This window comes from Notolepis coatsorum (genome assembly GCF_963971535.1).
Source record: "Notolepis coatsorum genome assembly, chromosome: 9".
NCBI classification, from domain to species: Eukaryota; Metazoa; Chordata; class Actinopteri; order Aulopiformes; family Paralepididae; genus Notolepis; species Notolepis coatsorum.
Genome location: NC_140173.1, coordinates 56,916,831 through 56,943,826, shown reverse-complemented (window position 1 = coordinate 56,943,826; position 26,996 = coordinate 56,916,831). Strand labels below are relative to the sequence as shown.

Here is a 26,996-nt window from a genome sequence, read left to right as displayed (position 1 = left end):
AAATGTTTGACTGAAAACAAGACTGAACCGTTCATTAAAATGTTCAGTTTTCTAGAACGGTTATGTCTATATCTAGGGAGGAGGTCAAACGTTTTTCTGCCGTCACTGAAAAACTCAAATGAAAAATATTTGTCATAAAGCCAATATTTATTTAAATTGCATATTCCACCTCTGTGAGATGGTCTATAACATGAAAAAATATAAACGGTGAAATAGATAATAATTTTGTTACAGCAACCTTTAATCACCTGACCTGACCTGGCTATAATCCATCATAATCTATCAGCCTTTTGAGTTTCAGAAATTATGGTAAATAGCAGAGAGAACACTCGCGCCGCTTTGGCCACATTGAATTCCTAATAGGTGACGGCGCACCCATCGCCTTTTGGTAAAAAATGTAAAAGTCCCAAACGGAAAGAATAATCCGATTTCACACAGTTGTAGTTGAGACTTGGGGCAACATTTATATGCAAAAAGCTTGTTGTTGGCTGCTATTTAAGGGGAGTAGCCATTTGAATGAAAAACACTGACACCGTTTTGACAGGCATTTCTCCAACAAATCATCAATCGACAAACGGCTTTGTGTGCATGCATTGGTTGGCTACAATTTGAGCGGTTGTTTGTTCCACCTAATTAAAAGTATCATCTGGGACTTTGGCTTTTTGAGGGAAGTGGCCCGAAAGCAGAAGGAGCCCAAACTGTGTTTTCGGAGCTCCCATTTGATTACATCACGACAGAACGTTTGAGCTCCCAGTCCCTACTATATCACTCCACCTTCCCTTCTTTATCTTTCAGTCTTATATCCCTATTTTCTATTCCCTGACACGTCTCTCTCTCTCTCTCCGTGTGCCTGTAGGGTCGGAGCCGTCGCCCACTCCTCCTTTCATCAGCTCTCTGTCTCTCTCCAGCTCCGAGGAGACCATCGGGAAGAAGCTGCTCCGTAAACTGAGTGAGTGGTTCATTTGCATGTTCGTCAGAGGAGCGCTCTGTGCGACAGCCCGCCCACGCGCTGACCTCACTGCATGCTGCGCCTGAACTCTTCCATCAGACACAGTGCCAGATGTATCTTAGCAACAGGCGTTCCATTCAGCCCACACTTCCCTCCTTAGATATGACTCATTCGCTTTTTAAATATATTTTTTTTTATTACGCATTGGGATCGTTGTTAGCTGCACTTCTCAGTAGTTCAAGGTTAATTTCGCTGCCTACAATAGATGCCAAATAAGAGTCGTTTACCAGTACATAGGATGTGATGATCTGTGGTGCCATGAAAACAGTGAGTTGCTTACGAGGAACAGAGCTTTTAAAAGGAATATGGGATGGGGGGCCGGACCTCACGACATAGATGTCTCATTGAATTGATGTATCGCAAACCCTGCCCTCTTTTCTTGACCCTCCAATCACAACAAAACATACTATTCTTGTCACATGGAGACTAACCTCGTTCCCAGCTTTATCTCGAGAGATAAAGCCTGGTAAAGCACTACGGCCGAAAGTGGGAATCAGGTAGGCAGTCCCGCCCCTGAAATCACGACACGGTGCTCATGAAAATGTATTCCCCCCAGAAACAACCTCGTTATCGCTTCCCTCGACAGGCTGACAGACCTGCTTGTTGTTTGTTTCGCTGGGGACTATAAACAGATCAGGGGGTGCCCGGAAACCGGAAAGCCTGTAGCCGGTATTTCTGTATTTCCGATTCACATTTTAGGAGGCATAGCTTTACCAGCCTACATAGAGACCCACCAGAGACGAGCTTCAGACCTACTCGGGAACTGACCCACAGTTTAAACATTTGATTTAGTTGATGGGGAAAGAGTACTTTGGTTTAAAAGGGGAGAACTGGATAGGACTTCATACACTCTGCAACACGATAGATATTTGAGAACATCAGTTGAAACATCATTGTGAAATATTTACTTTGATGTTGCACTTCCCAGTGCCGTCCAATACGACGATGAATTGACCCCCTTCTCTTGATCCTCCCTTGGCAGCAACAGTTGTGATTGGAGGATCAGGAAAGCAACGGTTGTGATTGGAGGATCAAGAAGGTGGGGGTTTGAGATAGGTGAATTAGGCCCATCATGCCACCACCAGGCGGCTCTACGGTCGATTCTGGTGTCCCAGATATACATACTCCCTTTCATCAGACGCTCAGCTCTACATATTCTCAAATTCATTCATGTCCTAAATAAAACTCTACGTTGCCAAACAAACCTCGGCCCCAGAGCGTTGTTCTCCCTTCATCAGTCGAGTTACATAACCTCAGTCTATAGCACTGGAATAAGCGCAGAGGCATCTAATCGACGACCCAATGCATGTGTGTGTGTGTGTGTTCGTTCCTGTGTGTGTTGCCCATCTTACGTGTGTGTGTGTGTTGTTGCAGGACAAATAAAGACTTCTTCTTCTATATGAAGGTGTGTTAACCTGCTACAGTGATGCTGAAAAGGGCATTCTGAGTAAACTAATGTGGAAAATGATTAAATTAAATAAAAACATTTATATATTGAGAATTTGACACTTTCTTCCTTTCCCAGGTAACAAGAGGAGGAAGATATCTCGAGACGGAGACAGGAGTATCGAGGAGGGCTTGGAGCAGGCGATAGTAAAGAGCTAGCAGAGTGCCACGCGGGGAGAGACGAGAGACGTCCCCAGTCTCTTCCTAATCTCTGGTTCACATCTTTACCCGATAGAGAACTCCTCAACCATCCGGCCCACGGGGTTCAGACAATTTTTTATTTTGTACTCGTTAAAACCAGGAAACATCCATTTGAAAACCTTGCTTTAAAACTAGGTCGACATCCTACTGTCAGGTCATACAGTCGGGTCCATAAATATTTGGACATTGACACAATTTTCACAACCACAATGAACTGGAAATGAAACAAGCAAGATGTGCTTTAAGTGCAGATTTTCAGCTTTAACAGTTTCTACATGTGCCCCCCCCCCCCCCCCTTTCTTGATCGTTTCATTTCAAATCCATCGCGGCGGTGTACAAGGCCAAGATTATGAGATTTGTGTTGATGTCCAAATATACACAGTATAACGCAACTATTGTTATGCATCAATTGTTTTGGCTAAACTTAAGTTTCACCAAAGGCTTAAAACCATAGAGGAGAAACTCCCACAACCAGAGGGGTAGGCCGTCTGAGCTTTATGAAGCTCCTACATCACTCCTACATCACAGACCAAGATCTCACAGGAGACGGAGACTAATCTTGTGTTCTGTAGCCTCCAAAGAAACTCAGGTCCCAACACGTCTCCTGTCCTGCTGACCCTCACCTCCGACTCCGTAGCGACCGCTTGATCTGAAGAGAGGAGATGAGGCCTAAACAACGCGGCACCGGATCCGTCTAGCCTTGACTGGACCGAAGAACCCACGAGGGAGTCTCTGAACGGAGCCGAGCGGGGTTTCATCGCGACCACCTCAGAGAAGGCTGGAGAGGCCTGGGGAAGGATCTAGAAGACCTCTCCCTGACAGCTACCCCCCTAACCGTATCCTCTAAATCCTCTCCTTTAAAGAGGGAGGGAGTCGTCTCACTGGAACTTTTTCCTATCCGTCGTTAAATAGCCTGTAGTTTACATTACTTGTCACCGGCAAATTTTAACTGTACAAGAGCACTCACAACATGAAGAACAGAAGAGCCGACCCTGAGGCAATATCTGAGCCACCTTTGACCCGTTTCTTGAGTCGAGGAATAATCGCACCAGTTTTTATTATCGCGAGGTTGGTTCCCGCAGGAAGGAGGACATCGTTTACACATGGAACTGACGTAATCTTGCCATATCACTACTGCCACCCACTGCCAGCACGAGTTCACACACTGGTCACTGGCCAAAAGGAAATAGCCACTAGAAAAAGAGCACAATTTCTAGAACCAAACCTACTGAAGATATGTAGTGAGAAAGCCATAAATGATTTCCAACTTGAATAAGCACCTAATATAATATATATAATAATAATAATAATATATTATATTATTAACCTCTGGCATCAACGGGATATGCAATATACACTTACCTTATATTATATTAACCTAATATAATATAGCTGAAGTCGAGGATAAAAGAAGAACCAATGCTATACCTCTGAACGCCCAGTCAACCCTCTCACGTGACACCTCTCCCTCGAGAGGGACTGTAACACCAGGAAATAACCTTTTCCTTTAGAAGGACTTTAAAATGTAATAACACGGGAAATATAATAACTTGTTCCTTTAGGACTTTAAAATGTAATATCACCGGGAAATGCAATAACCTTTTCCTTTAGGACTTTAAAATGTAATAACACCTGGAAATGTAATAACCTTTTCCTTTAGAAGGACTTTAAAATGTAATAACACCGGGAAATGTAATAACTTTTCAAAATGTGATAACCTTTAAAAATGTAATAACTTTTCAAAATGTGATAATCTTTCAAAATGTAATAACCTTTCAAAATGTAATAACTTTTCAAAATGTAATAACCTTTCAAAATGTAATAACTTTTCAAAATGTAATAACCTTTCAACATGTAATATAACCTTTCAAAATGTAATAACCTTTCAAAATGTAATAACTTTTCAAAATGTAATAACCTTTCAAAATGTTATTACATTTTAATGTCCTTCTAAAAGGAAAAGGTAATTACATTTCCTGGTGCTATTACACGTTAAAGTCCTTCTAAAAGGAAAAGGTTATTACATTTCCTGGTGTTACAGGGAGAGAAAAGAAAAGAGTCAGGCCTGCTGAACGTAGCCAGGGACTGGAAGACGCTCGTCGACCTAGATCAGAAACTCACCTTTCAACGGTCAGCACCAGCCTGAGACCTGATCTAGTTCTCTAGTCCTCAGCATTGTGTCTTCATCGTGGAGCTATCCGTCCCCTGGGAGGAGGCTATGGACGAGGCACATGAGCAGGAGAGGCTGATATATTCGCAGCAGAAGCAGAGAAACCCAGGCTGGAACGTCAAGGTGCACCCCGTTGAGGTCGCTGGCCATACCCTGAGCACTGAAAGGCTTTAACCCTTTCACTATCACAATACAGAAGGTTAACCCTTTCACTACCCCACTACAGACGGTTGGGTTAAATTAAGCACCTGCATCAATTAACTCCTGCCAAACAAAACATGTCCAGTTACTGTTTTAACGTTTGAAATTAATGTAGCGATGAATTATTGTGACACGTGAATAATGAAATATAGACAAACCAGACATAGCCTACAACCTTGCTCAAACTATTTACAATAACATTAAAAGGTGCTGTAAGTGGTATCTTTGTTAAAATAAGTGTTAAATAGCTCTACATTCTGATGGAGGAACTGGGAGACCCATGTCACTGACCAAACACTATATCAGCGATGGCTGTTGGAATGCAGAGATACTATTTCAACCCTTGTGTGGTGTTCAGGTCTGTGGGACCCGTTTGCAATGTTTACTAAAAGATTAATTATACAATTAATTATTTTTGATTATGAGACTCATTGGCTTTGGCTCATTTAATGTGAAGAACATGTAAGCGAACACATTTTCATTGGGTGTGTGTAAATTGTAGATAAAAACAAGTAAATATGATAAAATAATTTACAAAATGGTTGACTGTGGACATTCACTGTCTGCATTGTTTCATTCATATTTCTCAAGATATGAAACATGATTTATTCCCTTCATATCTTGATTATGTTTTATTTTTTTTACAGACATCCCAAAAAATGTATAGCACTTGTATTGATAAATGTGATCTAGCAGAGGTAAACGGCAAATATTAACCATATACAGTATGCTGTCTAGATTGCTTGTAATTGAAATAAAGTTAACATCTATTAACAATTTTTACATATTTTAAAATCCCAATAATGTTGTGGGTTCACCAGACCAACGAACATTGGGTGAGTAACAAAAATGCAAACACCACACAAGGGTTAACATGTAGACCACTTATTTGAACCCTTACAGCACCTTTAACAATAGAATGTGGGTGAATGAAGGAGCCCCCACAAAGGAAGTCTCACCTTCACAAGGAGATTTGTGGCCATGTCCACAGCAAAGCTCCTGTGGGAGCTGGGGGTCAGAGGGCAGGCCAGCAGGAGGACGATAAAAGCACTCTTGGAGACTGCAAAGCAGTCACTGGCTGTGGCTGAAGAGGAAGGACCCCACCTGGGCCAAGAGTTGACCAGCAAGAGAGGCCAGCAATCAGCTACGGGCCCTCTGATCAGCCTGCGGTGGGCCTGCCTCAGCAGAGGGTGGACTGTGAATAAAAGGCTGAAACACAGAAGGACGACCGAAGCTGCGTCCCAACAAATAACATCCTCTGGTGGTCAACCTTCCGCCCAGGACAGCACAGCCAGGTCAAGTAAAGTGCTGATCTACAGGGGCCGTGACCCCCAGTCCTACTAACCAATCTGTCCTTACAGAAATAAAAGAATTTTTTACCAGATTTTAATAAGAGGATAGATTTTGACTATTACCAATTGTGACTGGTGAACTTGAAAGACAGCAAGATCATCTGCAATATCAATATCGTCAGTACCGATGTCATCTTGCAGAAGTGGTTTTGACCTCATCTCTCTATAACAGACATCCATTATGCACACGTAGAAACACCAGCGTGCGACCACCCTTCCCTAAACACACTTAGGATAACAGATCGCGTTCTGTCTGCGCACATAGAACTACATTGACTCAGAGGTGTGTTCAGCGTCATCTCAGAAGCCATCATCCACTCGCATATCCACCCTAATTCATAATCAGCAGTTAAAGACGTAGATCCTTTGATCACATTCAGTAGAGGTAATAGCATCTAGTTCATATATCCAGGGCTGTAAGTTAACCTAGGCCTCCAGCCAAATACTGATAGGAATATTTTTTTAATTCGAAAAAAAACTAGCAAAAATATTAGTAATTACTAGTAGTAAAGGAATGGGCGATGGGGGCCTTGAAGGACAGCAGTGGCTACATGCATGCTTGCTTATACAGTACCGCTTTTTAGCATAGAACTATTCCCTCATAATACGTTTTTAGATAGTTCTGCATGCTTAAGACGACGGGTGCATGAATAGAATCTGATCTGCGGTCAGGCGACGCGTTCACAGTAGGATGACATGTATGAGAGAAAGCAGTCTGATATCAGCTGTTCCAGGCTGAGGGTGACAGTGGACTACGGAGTAGGATGACAAGAGGCATAGTCGAAGATGGGTCGCTGCAAATTCAGCTCTATCCAGTCACCATGAACGTGGGATGTTGCTTTAAAAGCACACCAGTGCACAGTTGTGGAGAGAGGTTAATGATTATTTGCGCTATAGCAATGATCTTATTTGTCGCAATGATTAATCGACTCCCCTCAGAATTTGAGTGGCTGCTTTAGCTGCTGAGAGGTTCAGGTTAAACAGGGTATCTGCAGGTTTGAACAAGTTACATTTAAGACCTTTTTAATACCACTTCGTCACAAAATACCAATTTCACGACCATACTAGCAAAAGAACAAATGCATAGCGACACTGAACTGACGGCTGTACATGCCAATCTACGCACCAAGCTCCCGGTAGCCCCACAAAAAAAACGATGAATACAAAAACATTTAATATATTTAATATAAATGTTTATTTTGTATCCACTTTTTCTCCTCCTATTTTTTCTGTGTTTTTCCTCCCATCCCAATTTAGTCGTTATGCCAATTCCGCCCTCCCCTTCAGGGTTGTTGCACGCATGTGCCCCCCACTGGTCGGTCTAGGGAGCCCTGAAGTCGATCACATGCTTCCTCCGATACATAGGAGACAGCCAGCAGCCTCTTTTCACCTGGCAGCGAGGACTCTCATTGGTGAAGTGTAACGCGTGGGAGGTCACACTACCTTCACCATTTCCCTCCCTCGCTGTGCAGGCGCCCTGACCGACCTGTAGGAGTAGCCGTTTACAACGACCAGATTACCACCCACTGGATTCCCTCCCGCTGACACTGCCAATTGTGCCAGTATGACGGCCGGCCAAGCCGGAGGCACCACTGACAGCCGGATTCGATACCAGTGTCTCTGCGGTGGTAGACAGGCGCTTAGTCCGCTGTGCTACCCGGCCGCCTTATTTAATATAAATGTAAGACTTCTTAATACCCCGCAGATACCCTGTTAAAGTCAGCTGATCTTTACTGTGGAATACGGACAGAGAACACCACTTTACTGAACAGAGACAGAGAGAGAGATGGGCGAGGCAGAGTGATGTCAGAGGGGTCTTTGGGGGCCACTCAGTGACACAATCCATTCTGCCAAGTAAGGCTATGGAGGCACAAAGGATACTGCGTTGCTAAGCGATCCACATTGACCTCTCTTTACGCGAACGGAACACGCGGCAGAAAACCCTTTGATCAGACTACTGAGAACGAGAAGTGAGCGAGTGAATTAAGTTATTTCTGCCAAACGCTCTGGAAGACTATTACATGTTTATGTGGGTTGGTTAGGATTGTTTTATATTTGTATAGATAATATATGGTGGGAATAAACAGACTAAGTTATATTTAGTAGAGAACGATTAAGATGATTATATACTGCAACTTAAAGATTTCAAGAGAGCAAGAGAAGCAAACCCTGTTAGATACTATTCTACTTTCAACTTCTCAATAAATGGATTCCAATTCCTTTTTTGTCTACTTCTCTTTATTATTCTGACTTGCCAATGCAAGCTTTAGCCAAGTAAAATCAACATTAGTCTATAGAAAATGTTACATTTCTACCAGTGTTTACAGAGTGACACATTCACACTGCAAGCATTAGTGCTCAGATCTGACTTTTATGTATTTTTATAAATGTGGTCAATATCAGATTCCAGTGTGAACCGGTCACGCTCCTGAACTGACCGGCATGCGTAAATGAACAATAAAGATGGACGTAAACATTGTGACAAATGTCCATCTCTAAAGTGACGTAAGAGTCGCATGACTGTTCAGACTGAGGTCGCATTGCAAAGAGAATCAGACCTGTGTCTGTGTGGCCCAAATCAGAATTGAAAAGATCAGATTTCATGCGATTAGTAATGTTCACACTGTCATGAAAAAATCTGATCCGAGTCACATATGAGCAAAGAAATCAGATTTGGGCCACTTTCATCTGCAGTGTGAACGTAGCCTTGTTCTCAGAAGAGGACATCTACCAATTCTACGGTCAGTCGGAACTGTCTGCCACAAGAGACTACAAAACATTGTTGTGGCAAGTGGTTCCCCTTGATTCCAATGAGTTTCTGGTGGAGAAAAATAACCCAGGTGTGTCAAGGTGTAAAACAACTGCACAATAACCCAACTTCCACTTCATAATATATTATTTATTTCAGTAGTTCATTGATCACATTAGATTGTCATGAGGACATTTCACATTTTAAAACTCCCCCAGTTTGCCAACACAGCATTATATTGAAGTTACATGTCGCTGCTGTCGGGACAAAACCTCATAACTCCAAAAACCCAACTTTTCAGCAGATGAAAAAAACTAACACAGATTTGAGGGTGAATAGAGTTAGGAGGTTTAGACAGATGATCGGTTTAATGCTTTTCCATTGTTTAAACTTTGTAAAACCCACACACACATATGGAGGATGATCTACGGAGTTGATTTATATAATAAAAAAAAATAAAAAAATGGAGTTATGAGGTCAACTTGAGCTGAACACATAAATCATTAATAAATTACATGGCCTTATTGCATTCTCTATGCCCTTCACATATAATACTGCTTCATTATATAATAAACTTTAATAATAATAATTATTATTATTATATATTATTAAGTCTGCAAGTCAGAGGCGGTAAACAGATTTTAGTTAGTTGTTTTCGTATGACCGATTTGGTCAAGTGATTTGTGTCAATCACGCTAAGTACAGTCAGCTTGGTCACATTAAAAGTAAACCCTGTTTTTCCAGTGTGTAGCAATCTGCTCGAGGACTGATCACATGGGTTTCATGAAATACAATTGGGAATGTTCTTTTAAGAATGGGAATGAAATAATTACAATAGTAATCACGTTAAAAGAATAATAATAATGTTAAGACAATGGAAGACTGAGACTGAGCTCCACTAGAGTTCATCTTAATTACAGCTAGCTTACAGCTAACAGACGCGCCGCGGTTAGCCGACCCTCGCGCACCACCTAGCATGACGACTCACAACAGACGATTAACACAACATGTAAACACTACGGAAAATAAATCAATTCAAATCACTCCACTGCAAGTAGGAGACACACACATGGAGCAAACAGCGACGACTCAAACACATTCTCTTAAACCATTACGCTGTTTTGTGCATTACATCAAGGGTAAAATCTGAATGATCTCTAGATGGTGAGGTCACAGAGTCGGTATAAACGACGGGGCTTTCCCTAAACAATGGTATAGGGTGAAATTGTGTTTTTAAAGTCCTGATGAAACGGCTAGCAGAATGCTATTTGATTCCACATATTTATGTGTTTCTTGTAAAAACAAGAATCTAGGGAGGGACTTGTCGTAGATATTGATTTGCATTTATAGTAGCCAATAGTGCTGAATGTGCATTATTGTCGACCCATTAGCTAGCAAGCTAATGTTAGCAACATAGGTTAGCAACATTACACAACTTTAGTAACGTTAGCTTGCAAGCTAACATTGAACATTTGTTCAATTTAGTTAAAGATTGCTAGCTCAGTTACAATGTGCTATAAATGTCATTCAAGAAAGCATTTCATTGGACGAAAAAAATATGTATACGCCCCTGTGTGCTATTTCGATTTCATGGAGCCTTTAAGTTGCAGGAAATTACAGCAAATGGCTTTCTTTATTGCAAATTATTTTGCCTCCCGGACAGGGGGCCACAGCCCCCCTCCGGACCACCCCCTATGTGAAACTCTGCACCATCTTGTTTGAAAATCCTGGGGGAAAGCCCTGAACGTGTGCAGTAAGTTAGTTGGATACAGGGGACAGTGTGTGTATACGTATGCGTGTCTGTGCGGGTGTGTGGTTTCCAGGTTATCAGCTGGGAGACACTCACTGCCCCCCCAGGGTCAGTGTCGGGGGGGCCCGGGGAGGACGAGGACGTGCCTGGGGATGGTGGGAGGCCTGGTCCTCCATCTACTGGACATTGGTGACGGCCTCGTGGATGGACTCGGCCACGTAGTCGATGTTCTTGGTAGTGAGGCCGCACATGTTGATGCGACCGCTGGCCATCAGGTAGACGTGTCTCTCCTTGATCATGTAATCCACTTGTTGGCCTAGGAGGAGACATTTAAATGTACATCTGGTCATTTAGCCGACGCCGTCATCCAAAGCCACTTACAGATTGTGAACAAGTCAGCAGGAGGGGTACAACTCTGGCAGCTAAGGGTCAGTGGCATCGTTCGTCAAATAGTATTGAGTGTTACACTCTGAGTAGGCTGACCAGGTCAAAATGGTTCAGTCGCAGGACAGCAGCACTGCTTTTGCGGGACAATGCGGGACACGTACAGTAGGCAAAAAAAAAATAAAAATCATTTTTATTTAATTTTTTGCTCATTAAAACTTTGCAGGGCTATAACTTTTTAAATTGTATTGCTAAATTGACATTATTATGGCCCATTCAACATCGGTTAGCTATCGTTCAGGGAGTATAAATATGTTTTTTATCGTTTTCTGCAGTATTTCATAGAACGTGAGTTATAGCCATTTATGCATATATTAGATCATCAAATGCAGTTTGATAGCAATTGACGCCAGATTAAAAATTTCAATTGTACAAGGTCCTAAACGTCATGACTCATCATCTGCTGGTGACCGGAGGGGGGGGGGGGGGGGGGTCGTTTATAATGCAATGACCGACATTAAATGTTTCATGTAGTATGGGTGATATATTGATCATAGCAGTTTGTATGGATAATAATAATCAAAAATGCTTCCTCGTAGCGATGGGGGATGATACTGGAGCAAAAAGATCGCTATTATGGGATGTTGATCTAGGCGAACCATTTCCGGGTTGTACAATACTATATACGTCCAAATAATGTTGTTTATCGAGTTATGGCAACGGATCGATTATCCAGTGTGTCCAGATGGAGTCCCGTGAGCGATAGCAAGTGGCCGGAGGGAATAGGGAGACACACCGGCGTCACAATTATCAACATCCGGTTGTAACTCGCCGATCGGCCACCAGGTGGCGGTGTTGAAGCGTTGGAGAGTTGAGCGGAGTCCTACAGCAACAGTCAATGATCCGTGGGTGAAATATGAATACCATGACAGAAATTTGAAATATTGATCTCAAAGACGCTGTAAAACGTCATTGGCAGATTACGCATGGCGAGGAATGACGTCTTAACACGTCATTGGCGATTAAAGGGTTAAATAAATGTATTTATTATTGAAATGCCTTTATTTCATATTCGACGCAGACGGTAGGCTATATATAGCACATTTTGTTATTAATCTTATTAAACTGTATAGATGCTTCACCAATCACCTTCTCAGCCCCTACGGTCTGTCACCAACATCTTTATTTAATCACACTTTCATCATTAAGCAGGTAACCATCAATCTTGGTAAGCTGATAAAATCACTCCATTAATCCTATGCAAACAGGGACATGTGCACTCCAGGGAACATTGGCGTTTTGTGACAGAGGAGGAGGGGAGTCTCACCCACTGTACAACGTGCTCCATTATTACTGTACGACTTAAGTTCTAAACCCGTCTACGGGAAAGTGCACAGTCGCAGTGTCAGGGTCTGTGTCTTCACAACAAGCATCAATGCAGCACAAGATGACACACTATAGCCACTGCGCCACCAACACTGATAATAATAATAACAACGGGATACCAACTGGTGACAATGAAGGCATTTGAGACACTCACCTCCGGTTTTGGGGATATTAGCCTCCGGATTCTATTGCCCCCTTCCCTCTGGACAGTGTCCCGGCGATACTCCCCGTGTATTCTGTTATTATAACAAACCGACCCTCTGATTCAGTTCTCAATAATAGTCGGGCCAGACTTGCTGAAGAGGCGCTCCTCTGAACAACTATACGTGATGCTCCCCGAGCCTCTTAACGTCCCCCTCTCCTCCATGGGTGATGGTGAAGCTCCTGTGGCAGATCCTGCATTCTTTTTTTTTATCCACTTTTTCTCCCATTTTTTATATTTTCTCCCATCCCAATTTCGTATCATCCAATTCAACCCTCCCCTGTCACGAACGCTGTTTCTTGCCTCCCACAAGCCGGCTGCAATGTGGACTAAGTCAGGGGTTCCCATACTTTTCAGGCCGGGGCCCAGAAAATAAGGCGTCAGAGAGCCGCGGCCCAATCCACATCGTCTGGCTTTTTTTTTTTTTTTTTTTGCCAGACGACCGATTTTTTAAGCCAAATATCACTTCAATCCTATTAAGTTAGTTCAAGTTAGTTATTCATTTATATGTGCTATTTATGAGAGGGCTAACTTGTTGCAAAATAATAATGATAATAATAATAGCCTCATTAAAATACTATTGTTGTTTTCAGCGTTTTATGTGCATAATCTGTTATTTAGTTTGAAATGTTCATTGAAATAAGTAGATTTTTCGTTTTTGTTTATTTATTAAGTTAATATAAAACATTTTAGAATACAATAGAATAGAATTTTAGAATACAACTAGAAACACTGTCCTGGCCTGCTTCTAAGTTCAGTGGCCTGACAAAAAAAATTAAAATAAAAAAATAAAAAATAAAAAAATAAAATTTTTTTTTTTTTTTTTTTTTTTTTTTTAATCATCTCGCGGCCCATCCGTGGCTGCTCGCGGCCCACTTTTGGGTCGCGACCCCGACTTTGGGAACCACTGGACTAAGTCATACATAGCACAAGTCCCCTCCGGTACTTGAGGTAACAGCAGTCGAATCTTTTCACCTGCGCAGCTCGATCTCTCAGTGGCGAGGAGTAACGCGCGGGAGGCTCACGCTGCCCCCGACACTTCCTGATTCTACTGCGCAGGCGCACCAACCGACCTGTAGGAGTCGCTGTCCACAATGACCGATCCCCACCCATCAGTTTCCCACCCCCTAATACGGCCAATGTGTATTAGTACGGACGACCAGCTAAACTGAAAGCAAATGTGGAGCGCTGGGCTCGAACTGACGAGCCCAGCGTCTCCAGCATTTTGTGGCGAGCGCCTTGCCCACTACGCCACGTAGCCGCCCGGCAGATCCTGCATTCTACCTTTTGGGGATCATCTGAAACGGATCTCAGCCACGTATACTTAAGTTGTCCCAGTCTCTGTTATATGAGCAAAGTCTCTTTTTTTTGCCTCCATTTCCTTGTTTTTCTTAGCTAGCTAAACAACTTGTATCAGTAATATTGGCTGTCTTTCTTCTGACTACTCGAGTGACTGACGTCACACACACAGCTGCCCCGGCCTCGCTCGGACAGGCGACAGGCAGCGAGACTCGAGTGAGCTGCTCGGCAGCCTCGGCTGCGCAATGCATTGGTTTGTGACGTCGCCCGCTTTTTTTATTTTAAATATAAGAGGGTATTGGAATGAGGCATTAAATTAACAACATTTAAAACATTTTCTAAATAATAATCTTTGAAAAATAAAAAATAAAAAATATATATTTTTATTATTTTTTTTTATCTTTGAATTGCGGGACATTGTTTTGTTGTAGCGGGACGCGGGACAAACGTCCCAATATCGGGACTGTCCCTGGGCACCCTAACTCTGAGTGCATAGTAGGTAGCATGATAGGTAGTAGTATAAGTATAATAGCATACTCCGGCTCAGCTTCTTCCCCCAGGCCATCAGAACACTGACTCTCCACTCACAAGTACACATGAGCACACACAGACACACACACACAACACTCATGCGGCAACCGCTAAAACTATCATTTAAACAAAATGTCACTTTAAAAAATAGAAAGTCACTTTAAAGGAAGGAGGTACTAATAGTATAGCTTAGTACATTAAGAGTTAAAATTGTAAATTGTATATTGCATAGTAGTGTATATAGGAACCAGTTTCTCAGGAACTCAGTATGTCTTTTTTTTTTTTACCATGCATATCTTGTGTCTTACCTATTTTATTTTCTATGTTTATTTTTTCTATGCCTATTTTATTATTGTATTTTGCACAATCAATGCAGGCATGACCACCCGCATTTCACTGCATGCCCTGGTATGGTATGTATGTGACAAATAAAACTCTTGATTCTTGATAGTAGTATGGTAGATAATAGAATATTGTCCAGGTTTCAGCTGTCCTGACCAGTATTGTAGTACTTGAGTCCAGGACTCGGACTGACTGATTTTCAGGACTTGTGACTCAACTTGGACTTGAACATCGACTGCATTCGGACTTGGAAGGTGCAGACGAGGACTCAGACTTGTTAATTGATCATTATTATTATAATCTTTTTTTGTAATAGGCCCTAATCATTGTGACTGCTGTGTCATTTATTATGTTTAGACCTTTTTTTATTTGTATGTCAGCTCTTTGACGGCCAGAGTGGAGTGGACTCAACCTTGATGACTTGGACTTGGACTGGGACACTGGGGACTCGAGACTCGACCTCAAGATTTTGTGACTCGACTACAACACTGGTCCTGACTGTGGTGAACTGTTCCTTTAATTTAAGAACACTGGTTGGGGGTGGGGTATTTCATAGAGCATGATACCTAGTTACCAAAATATGTGTGAAAGATTATTGTAATTATTTTATTATATTAATAGTTTCTTTCTAATTATTATTTGGATATTTGTTCTCATAGCAGTGATCTAAAAGGTTAAAGAGGCAGGTTGATGGTTCAAACCCGGACCCAGCAGAGTTATTATGTTCCAGGTATTTAGTCTGACCACATGCGTTACTATGGAAATGGTTATGGAACCTCTTACCATAAATTAGCAACTTTCCAGAGCCAATATGTAATCATGCAATAGATATATTTTGTTTTCAGAACCCTGTTTTCCGCTGAAAAGCCGCTGCATGAGAGGGACAATGAGCGCTGGCTCAGAGCGCTTCAGGCTAGATGACCTTTGTGGAGGTTAACTGCTCAATTAACACGGCGTAACTCCAGCCCCTCGTTCATTACTCCTTACATAACTTATAATCTGCTTAACTCTCTGCTTCTAAAACTTGGACTGGCTCAAGTTTCAGGCATATCTATGCACTGAGTTGAACAGCTTAGCACAAATGAATGGAAGCGGCGTGCGTGCGTGCGTGTGTGTGTGTGTGTCCTTCCATTCTTGTCAGGACCAAATATCCCCCATGGATGGAAATGTGTGAATCAGTTATAGTAAGGACCTCGTTGTAAAACAGTCCAAGGTCAGAGTCTGAGGCCAGGGAATGAATGTCGTCAATGGTGTGTCGTCAATAGTACTGTATAGTTATGCAAGAGTGTGTGTGTGTGTGCAATGTTTATAGGAGTGCCTGCATCTGTGACTGTGTACTCACGTGTGTGTGTGTGTGTGTGTGTGTGTGTGTGTGTGTGTGTGTGTGTGTGTGTGTGTGTGTGGTGTTTGTATGGTGCGTGTGTGTGTGTATAGTGTTTGTACAGTGTGTGTGTCGTTTTTTTGTTAATGTGACACTTTTTATAGTGTTTGTACGATGTGTATGTGTGTGTGTGTGTGTATGTATGTATGCGTGTGTATAGTGTTTGTACGATGCGTGTGTGTGTGTGTGTATGTATGTGTGTGTGTGTGTGTGTGTATATAAACTGACGGTTGAGGCCGGTGAAGCTGAACATGCCGATCTGCTGGGTGATGTGGTCCCAGGTCCCCGGGGTTCTGAGGGCCTGAAGCTTAGCCTGGAGCTGAGCCCTCATCAACAACACTCTGTCAGCCATGGTCTTCACATTCTCCTTCCTAGTGGGGGGGGGGAGAGAGAGAGAGAGAGAGAGAGAGAGAGAGAGAGAGAGAGAGAGAGAGAGAGAGAACAAAGCAGAAAGGTCAGTATGGAGAGGGTAAATCTATCACAATTACTACTCTTGACACTTTCCTAAAATGTAATAGACAGTAATATCTACTTTTTTCAACTATAATTATAAATAGAAAATCACTTTCAGATCAATTCTCCTCTAAAACATGAAGAGTGACCAGGATGAACTCCTCCCGGGTGTTAAGTGTGTTTCATGTGTATTTTTTGCGTTTGCTCTCCAACCATTCGGCGAACAGAGCCGGGGTGGTGAGGGTGACGGCCACCACGCGGGCTCCCTGAGACGGAGGGTTGGACCAGGTGGTCCTGACGATCTTCTCCATCTGGGACAGGACCCTGTTCAGGTTGTCACCGTCCCAGGCCACGATGGTCAGGTTGCCAACGCGCTCATCTGGTGGTAGAGATGTGATTACATTTAAATGACAGAATAGGACTGGGGCCATTTATTCATACTTTTCTTTTTTAAATTAATAAATAATAATCTGAGGGAATTTACGAGCGTGGCTACTTTCCAAATTTTTACGGTAAATTACAGATTTGTATTACGTTTTACATATTATGCTCATCAACTTGATTTTAAAATCTCTACAAATGTCACATTAACACTTTAACTGCCCAAGGTTAAATTCATGATATACCATCCCTTGCCAGCTCTATTTAACATGGAGAAGTTCCCCTTCTTTGCAGGGCTATAACTTTTTAAATTCTATTGCTAGATTGCCATTATTAGGGCCCATTCAATGTCCTATATGTATTGTTCATGGTGTAGCAACGTTAAACTTTTTCATTCACATATTCATACTAAAATATGGTCTAAAGTATAAGTATGTTTTCATCTCTTTCTGCAGCTTTCTCCAGAACGTGATTTATAGCCCCAAATGCATTATATTGATGATGAAATACAGTTTGATAGCGATCTGTGCCAGATAATAAATTTCAACTGGATGTGGTTCTGGAAGTTACTACACGTCATCTGATGTTGACCGGATGGGCGAGGGGGCGTTTATAATTCCGTGGGCAACGTTATACCATTCATCTAATGTGGGTCATATGTTCATCATAGCAGTTTATATCGAACACGGTAATACTACACGCTAAAACTCACCCCAGTCTCCTCGGGCCGTTGGGCGATCAGCGTGGAGTAGACAGTTTTCAATTATGGGATGTTGAAATGCCAGATCTATTTCCAGGTTGTATAATAGTATATACGTCCAAATCATGTTGTTTTATCGAGTTATTTCCACCGATCGATGTTCACTGTGTGAAGACGGAGTCTCTCTAACATTAGCGAGTGCCCGGACCACATATGAAGTGAGTCCTGCCGGTTCAAAGGTTGACATCCGGTTTCGATCTGCCGATCGGCCACCAGATGGCGCTCTTGAACCGCTAGAGGGTTGAGAGGAGATCAGCAGTGTGTCTCAAGGCTGCAGAGGGGAAATATGATTCCGATGACAGATTTTTGAAATATTGATATCAAAGACGATTTACGGCGTCCTCTGCAACTTGAGCATGGCTAGGAAAGACACCTAAACACGTTCCCGGCAGTTAAAGTGTTAACAAAAAAACGTGAATACAATTTTAATACTCACAATGTTTTGGTCAAACGTTGACCTTTGTCAGGTATCAAAAATGGAAATTTCATTTTTGGTATAAATTTATAATCTTTTTAAATTGTAATATTTTTTCCAATATTGATATCAGGATATTTGCTTAGGTATGGAAAATCACATGTTTAAAACTCCCATTGACAATGATCAATTGACCCATCTCAAACCCACCCTCTTTTCTCTATCCTCCAATCACAACTGATGCTTTCCCAGAAGCAACAGTTGTGATTGGATGATCAAGAAAAAGGGGCAGGGTATGAGACGGGTCAATTCATCGTCGTATTGGACGGCAGTGGGTAGTGCTACACCAAAGTAAATATTTCACAATGATGTTTCCACTGATCTTTCAATCTTTCCCCATTAACTAAATCAAATGTTTCTTAACTCATTCAGAGCCACGCCCATATGACCAAATTAGGTCTAGCGTGCCAGCACTGAAGTCAATGGGAGGACGGGGATATTTGCGAACGCTTAAACTATATCTTAAATTATGGCTATGGGTCTAATACACCCGTCGCTTATCAATGACTTGCTTGCAGTCAACATGTATGAAACGGATAGTTTTTTCATGGGTACATTTCCGTTTTATACCGTTTTGAATACGAGTATAGTTTGAGATTTCAAGTAATTCCAGAGAAATCCGCGATAATAGCCCTTTAGTGGAATACACAAAACACGTTGTCATTTTTCGGCTGATTTATGAATCGTTTTCAAATAAACGCTAGATTATCGATGGTATATGTCATTATGCACGATAGAGAAGCGGGCTGAAAAATCGATTATCCGTACCTTGGTCAGCGCTAACGGCACGCACACACACACACTGCGATGGCGGAGAAAGGAACATTTGATTAACCCAAGACTGGTAAAATAGAGTCCTTACCTCACATCAGATGTTCTGCAATAAGGTTAATCCAATTCCTGGTCGCCATTCCAAATATCGCGTTTATTGATCCAACGTTATAGTCCAAAACACATAATCGACGCTGCTCCCAGCCTCCCCAGTGAATGTGGTAACACGATACTGCTTGCCCAAGAAGGGAAACCCCGGACATGAGTTTTTTTTCTGATGCACAGTCCCAGCCAATCCAATCCAATGATGTGCAATACCATCCGGGAGACGATAGGCGGCGGTATTTGCCCTTTGCGAGCTCAGACCCATTCCCAATGATAACGTCAGGCTGGATGGATGAAATCGCTAATAAAAGAAATAACGATTAAAACCCGACTATACTCGTGATTGGCACGCAACGCATGGTGTGATCCTTCAAAGATGGCGACCAGCGTCCATAGCAACCGTTAGTAACTGGAACTTCCTAAGTCTGATGCTGGTGATTTTAGTAAGTGTCTAACTTCCTGAGTCTGATGCTGGTGATTTTAGTAAGTGTCTAACTTCCTGAGTCTGATGCTGGTGATTTTAGTAAGTGTCTAACTTCCTGAGCTTGATGCTGGTGATTTTAGTAAGTGTCTAACTTCCTGAGTCTGATGCTCGTGATTTTAGTAAGTGTCTAACTTCCTGAGTCTGATGCTGGTGATTTTAGTAAGCGTCTAACTTCCTGAGTCTGATGCTGGTGATTTTAGTAAGCGTCTAACTTGCTGAGCTGCTGCTGGTGGTGATTTTATTAAGTGCCTAACTTCCTGAGTCTGATGCTGGTGATTTTAGTAAGCGTCTAACTTCCTGAGTCTGCTGCTGGTGATTTTAGTAAGTGTCTAACTTCCTGAGTCTGATGCTGGTGATTTTAGTAAGTGTCTAACTTGCTGAGCTGCTGCTGGTGATTTTAACACTTAAGACTAAAAAAATCGGGAAAATCCCTGCAACCATTTCAATCAAAGTCTGATTTTGTGACTAAAGAGTGAGTGACTGTCTGTTTTGCTGTCTGTTTTACTGTCTGTCATCACATACTGTAGAGGCCAAAGTTCTTGGAGAAGGATTGTGCGCAGAACATCTCGAAACCAATGGAGACAAAGTAGCGGACGGCCCAGGCATCCTTGTCCAGGTTACCAGAGGCAAAGCCCTGGTAGGCGGAGTCAAAGAACACAAACAACTTCCTCCTCTGGGGGGGGGGGAGAGAGAGAGAGAGAGAGAGAGAGAGAGAGAGATTAGATATTTCGCTCATCAACTGATTAAAAAATCTCTACAACTGTCACATTAACAGAAAACGTACATACAATTTTAATAATAATAATGGTGACCAGGATATACCGTAATTTTCTGACTATATGCCACGCCTTTTTCCCCATTTTTCGACCCTGCGGCTTATATAACGGTGCGGCTAATCTATGGATTTTTACAGCTACACAGCACAGTACATGTTCTGTAGCTACTATTGCACTAAATGGTAACACTTGATTATTTTACGTTACGTTATGCAAATATGCAACTTGTTTGTTGAAATGTTAATAAATGGGAGCTTCCTCAAACAGCCATCTTTTTCCCGACAATCCCCTCTGTGCACGAACCCTTACATATGGTAATTAAACATTAAAACACCTGCGTCTTATAGTCCAGTGCGTCTTATATATGTACACATCATTCAATTTAGCTGCTGCGGCTTATATTCAGGTGCGCATTATAGTCCGAAAATTACGGTACCAGGATATTCGCTTAGGTATGGAAAATCACATGTTGAAAACTCCTATTGACCTATCTCAAACCCCAGGGCACGGTTTGAGACGGGACAATTCATCGTCGTATTGGACGGCACTGGGAAGTGCGACATCAAAGTAAAGATTTCACAATGATGTTTCCCCCCGATCCCCCCCCCCCCCCTTCACCTCACACGACAGCTATGTGTGTTCCGTTTACATAGCAACGCCATGGCGACATGGTGAAATAGGACACTTGGACCCAATGGACTAAGGAACGGTTCACAACAAGAGCCTGATGGAGTTGTGACGTACCATCATGACCTCAGCAATCCGCTTCCACTGCTCCGGCGTCGGGTCGGTACCGGTGGGGTTGTGGGCGCAAGCGTGCAGGACGAAGATGGAGCGCTCTGGGCAACTCTGGTTGAGAGAGAGAGACAGAGACAGAGACAGAGACAGAGAGAGAGACAGAGACAGAGACAGAGAGAGAGAGAGAGAGGGGTGAATGATTGTGTTTGTGTGTGTATGAGAGGTTGGTTGATTGAGTGAGAGGATGATTGAGAGAGATAGAGAAACAAAGAAACAAAGAAAGAGAGCGAGAGGTGAACTCTCAGTGAAAGTCACCGATTTGCAATACTTTTTATTACATTTTCTAGATTGTCAGTGTGAGGGAAATATTATCATGTCATTATAGATAGATCATAGATTGAAATACATATTCTATCTCTGATAGCCTTGACTAGTTTAATATGACCAACTAGTAAACTAGTCTGACTACAGCAGACACTAGGCTACAGAGTGACACTGTCTCTTTAACAAACGATCAAGGTTAGGAGGAGATATGACCATGGCTATTTCTCCAGTCCTAGTGTGAGCCATAGCAAGGCCATAGCTAATCTTTGTTATGACTCCCTAACTAGGGCATATTTTGTTTACCCTTCTTGTCATATCTGGATGTCTAATGTACATCATTTCAATTATGTATTAATGTACGTTCTGACCAGAGCTCTTGGTCACTTTCTGGTCAGACGCTTGTGTGTACACATGTGTGTCTCTCTATAAACTGATCTCTGTGGAAGCACAGATATTAAACTATGTTCTATGTTTTATATACAACTGACTATCTAATTTCTACAGTTCACCGTCATGGCTCATTTTAAATATTCCACAACATCAGTCTGTATTCACATTTTAACTTTTCTATTCTAAAAACAACATCGGATTTGGCTGGTATTAAGCCACCGTGGCTGGTTGACATAAAACAGTTAATTTCACGTTTGTTCCATGTTGCATCACTGACCTCCAGGTCACCCAGGAAGCCAGACAGATCCAGACCTCTCTTCTCCGCGTCCCAGTACTTGTACGGACGGACGTCCTCGAAACCCGCGTTAGAAAACACGGCATTGTGGTTCTCTGGAAGCAGAGAACAGTAATGTCAACAGTGAGTGATTGACTCCAAAGCTGCACACACGTACGCATTTCTCTGTGTGCGTGTGTGTGTGTACCCCAAGTGGGCGAAGAGACGTAAACAGGTGTCCTGGTGTTGTTGTCTCCATTGTAGAAGCGTCTGAGAAACTCTGCCCCCATCTTCAAAGCACCAGTACCTCCTAGACACTGGACAGCCCCCACCTGAGTGAGTGAGAGAGATGAAAGAGTAAGTAAATAGAGGATTTCTCCACTTCTACAAAACCTGTTTGCATGTTCCTGGTATCTAGGGACATCTATGGACCTCAGGAAATGTATTCCCAGTGTCAGTCATATTGTGTCTGTTACTATGCTTGAGTAAATTGTAATGAACCAAAGGAGAATATAAATTATTATTATTAGTTTTCATTCATCTTTTTTTGAACAAGATTTTTTTATTTGAAGATTCAATTTTTCACAGGCAGTCCCACATGGGCCAAAAGAAAAGAAAAAGAGAATAAGGCCCTCCCTCCCTCCCACCCCTATACCAGACAGAATCATTCTAAGATACCTTAACACATTCCCTGCCACGGTTATATCCATCAATGTAGCCTCACTGCCACCACTCTAAGCCTATGGAGATGTTCACCTTCTTTGCAGGGCTATAACTTTTTTTAATTGTATTGCTAAATTGACATTACTATGGCCCATTCAACATCGTTCAGGATGTAGGAACGTTATACTTTTTCATCCATAGATTCTTCCAAAAATACCTTCTAGAATATAAGTATGTTTTTATCGTTTTCTGCAGTAATTCATAGAACGTGAGTTATAGGCATAAACGCATATATAGATTATCAACTGCCTTTTATTCCCGATACACGCTATATTAAAAAATTCAACTGTATATGATCCTATACGTTATACGTCATCATGCGCGGATGAAAGGGGGGGGGTCGTTTATAATTCCGTGATCGTCAGTAAATGCTTTATGTAGTATGGGTGATATATTGATCAGATCGGTTTGCAGTGAAAAGAATAAACAATAGTGTCAGTGTCCTCTTACTGTGCGTCAATGAGACTGGCGGTGAAAGATCCCAGGTATAGGACGTCGATCGCCTAGGTCCATTTCCAGTTTGTATGTCGCAATAAACGCCGAAATCATATTGATTATTAAATTTATAAAGCGATCGATATGTACATTATGTCTGTTGGGAGTCATGCAACAATATCTGACGGTCGGATGAATTTAATAGACGCACAGCCCCCATATCCTGTTTACCAGTGTAACTCGCCCGACCATCCACCAGGCGGCGGTATTGAGCTGTCGTTTTTTTTAGCCGTAGGGTCCAGCTGCAGCGCCGGAGGTGTATATATGAATTATGAATGCCATGGCGAAAAAATGAAATATTGATCTCAATATCGCTGTACAGCGTGGTCTGTGTTAAAGCATTCATTAATCATCGTTTTATTTTATTTTTTTGCTTTTAAATCACCAGACAGCAGTGATATATGCATCTCTTGCATTCTGTATATAGAGAAAAAGAAAAGTAAGAACATAAAATAATAGAATAATAAGCTGAGAGACTAGGAAGGCCAGTCAGATCGCCTCGGTCACATTATCCGCTTCCATACCCTCAAAGAAAGTTAGGAAAGGATCCCAAATATTGTAGAATTTTTCGGTACAACCTCCGACAGTATACCTGATCTTCTCCAGTTTGATATGATGCATGACCTCTCTCATCCAGTGGCCACACACCGGTGGACCTGGGTCTTTCCATTTGAACAGTATTAGCCTTCTGGCCAATAGTGAGCAGAAGGCCAGCATTCTAGATTCCCACCATCTAAAGTGGATGTCCGTTGGGGCTAGTGTTGTCAAAAATATCGAAGTATCGATACATATCGATACTGAATATTTAAAACTGCTTCAATACTCATTTCCCGAAGTACCGATACTTTCTGCAGTATCGGTACCAGCTGGCTTGCTCCCGCAAGTTGTTGACAGACAGACGCGCTGCCAGAGCCTTGCCCTTCCGCCTCCTCGCTCAGAGCAACAGACACAAGCTGCTGCAGCCTCCTCGTTGGAAACGGGGTAGTTGTGTCGAGTTCATGCGTGTACTGGTGTAGTGGGCTCGGCTTGACGTTACTCCGTTTCCATGAAGTAATAGGTGGCCAGCTAGCTAGCATTAAGCTAACGGAGGAACGACAGCTAACGTTAGCTAATAATAGCGTTGTTTACAAACTGAAGACAGGGCTGCCTGCCCGGCTGTGAGGGGGAGGAGGAAGAGAGAGAGAGAGAGAGAGAGAGAGAGAGAGAGATTTCTCCGGAGCTATGCTATGCTATGTAACGTTAATAAATGCTCCGAGCATAGCTCCGGAGAAATCTCTCTCTCTCTCTCTCTCTCTCTCTCTCTCTCTTCCTCCTCCCCCTCACAGCCCGGCAGGCAGCCCTGTCTTCAGTTTGTAAACAACGCTATTATTAGCTAACGTTAGCTGTCGTTCCTCCGTTAGCTTAATGCTAGCTAGCTGGCCACCTATTACTTCATGGAAACGGAGTAACGTCAAGCCGAGCCCACTACACCAGTACACGCATGAACTCGACACAACTACCCCGTTGCCAACGTTCGGTCGAGCGGAGCCGGAGCCCATCCTACACCAGTACACGCGTAACGTTAATAAATGCTCCGAGCATAGCTCCGGAGAAATCTCTCTCTCGCTCTCTCTCTCTCTCTCGCTCTCTCTCTCTCTCGTCATAACTAGGAAGGTGCGCTCAGTAGACCTAAAATCTCCAGCAGCCACTCTCTCTTTCTCTCTCTCTCTCTCTGATCTAAAGATAAACAAAGGGTTTTAAAAGTGTATTTATCTTCTCGTATAGTACCAGAGAGAAGCTGAGGAGAATCAACCAGCAACAAAAGCAAAATTTGTTAAAAAAAAATTAAAAAAATTAAAAAAAAATTATAATTTTTTTTTTTTTGGTATTGAAAGTATCGAAAGTATCGATACTTTTCAAGGTATCGTATCGAAGTCGAAATTCCAGTATCGTGACAACACTAGTTGGGGCCACTCCGAATATTGCAATATATGGTGATGGCTCTACTACTAGGGCTGCAACGATTAGTCGACATAAAAAATCGTTGACGAGAAATTGTTGCGTCGATTAGTCATAAAAAAAAATAAAAAATGTTGCACTACCTATCTTTGTGAGAGTGGCTTCTCAGGGTTCCAGACAACATAATAACATGATGATCCCATAGCAAATTTTGGACATTGAAAACATTGTTCCCCTGCAGGAGATGATGATCAGACTAGACACGCAATACATTACACACGCACTCCTCTCACTCACACACAGCGATCAGAGTAAGACACACACATACACACTCCTCTCACTCACACACAGCGATCAGAGTAAGACACACGCACATACACACTCCTCTCACTCACACACAGCGATCAGAGTAAGACACACACACATTCACACTCCTTTCTCTCACACACAGCAATCAGAGTAAGACACACACAGATTCACACTCCTCTCACTCACACACAGCGATCAGAGTAAGACACACACACATACACAAATTACACAGTACACACCTCTCACTCACACAGCGATCAGAGTAAGACACACACACAAATTACACAGTACACACACTCCTCTCACTCACACAGCGATCAGAGTAAGACACACACACATACACACATACACACACGGACTCCTCTCACACACAGCAAACAAAAGACCTAGAAGTCCGTCTGATCTGACTCATCCCTCTCTCCCCTTACAGCTGTTCCACGTCACCCTCCTGGTCCTGGACCAAGTTACAGCCCCATCAGCCGCGGTGCTGGGGGCAGATGCTGCTAGTTATTTTTCTTTTTTATTATTATTTTTTTAGTTATTTAAAGTACACTTCCACTTTAATTTGTATTATTTAATTTATTTATCTTGTTATGAGTGATTGCTGTATTGTTCTTCAAATAAATTTTCATTTAAAGTGGCTTAAGATCCAAATTAAAATGTTTCATGAGTCATTATTTTAATTTGCTATGGGATCATCATGTTATGATGTTGTTGTTTGGTCCTGACAAGAGTCTCAAAGTCTGGGGTGATGGTAGACAAGCAACTCTGAGGTCATGCTCAATGTCCAATCTGTTCCTCTGCTCTATCTTCAGCTGGACCAGAGCTGAGAAGCCACTTTCACAAAGATAGGTAGTTTATAAAAAACAAAAACAAAAAAAAATAATAATATATATATATATTTTTTTTACATAATTGGTTTTCGATTAGTCGACTACCAAATTAGTCATTAGTTGCAGCCCTATCTACTACCTTTCCAAATATCTTAGAGAAGGTGTCAAATATGGCCTGCCAATAGGTGTGCAACTTTGGGCACGTCCAGAACATGTGGAGCCGAGTGGCCGGAGCCTGTCTGCAGCGGTCACATAGAGGGTCTATGTCAGGATATATTTTAGAGACCCTTTCTTTAGACCAATGCAGTCGGTGTACAATTTTAAACTGCATGTTTAAGGCATATGGAGGACAAGAAAATCCCCT

The 26,996-nt window shown here is 42.3% G+C and overlaps 2 protein-coding genes across 2 annotated transcripts in view; one reads left to right on the top strand and one right to left on the bottom strand.

Annotated features, from left to right (window-relative positions):
• cnnm1 (cyclin and CBS domain divalent metal cation transport mediator 1) overlaps nucleotides 1-2,614 on the top strand; it is a gene marked incomplete at both ends in the record, with an annotated part of 55,885 nt that extends 53,271 nt beyond the window's left edge. Inside the window, 2 exons of the mRNA XM_084321874.1 lie at nucleotides 857-949; nucleotides 2,535-2,614. Coding sequence (XP_084178000.1) covers nucleotides 857-949; nucleotides 2,535-2,614 — 173 coding nt within the window. The remainder of the gene's footprint in view (nucleotides 1-856; nucleotides 950-2,534) is intronic.
• A 6,420-nt stretch (nucleotides 2,615-9,034) lies between these two features.
• The window catches only part of got1 (glutamic-oxaloacetic transaminase 1, soluble), a 56,645-nt gene continuing 38,683 nt past the window's right edge, over nucleotides 9,035-26,996 (bottom strand). Inside the window, exons 3-9 of the mRNA XM_084322120.1 lie at nucleotides 22,543-22,666; nucleotides 22,338-22,450; nucleotides 21,353-21,457; nucleotides 20,355-20,505; nucleotides 17,070-17,235; nucleotides 16,632-16,774; nucleotides 9,035-11,194 (exon numbers count right to left, since the gene is read on the bottom strand). Of these exons, the coding sequence (XP_084178246.1) occupies nucleotides 11,055-11,194; nucleotides 16,632-16,774; nucleotides 17,070-17,235; nucleotides 20,355-20,505; nucleotides 21,353-21,457; nucleotides 22,338-22,450; nucleotides 22,543-22,666 (942 nt within the window). The 3' untranslated portion in view covers nucleotides 9,035-11,054. The remainder of the gene's footprint in view (nucleotides 11,195-16,631; nucleotides 16,775-17,069; nucleotides 17,236-20,354; nucleotides 20,506-21,352; nucleotides 21,458-22,337; nucleotides 22,451-22,542; nucleotides 22,667-26,996) is intronic.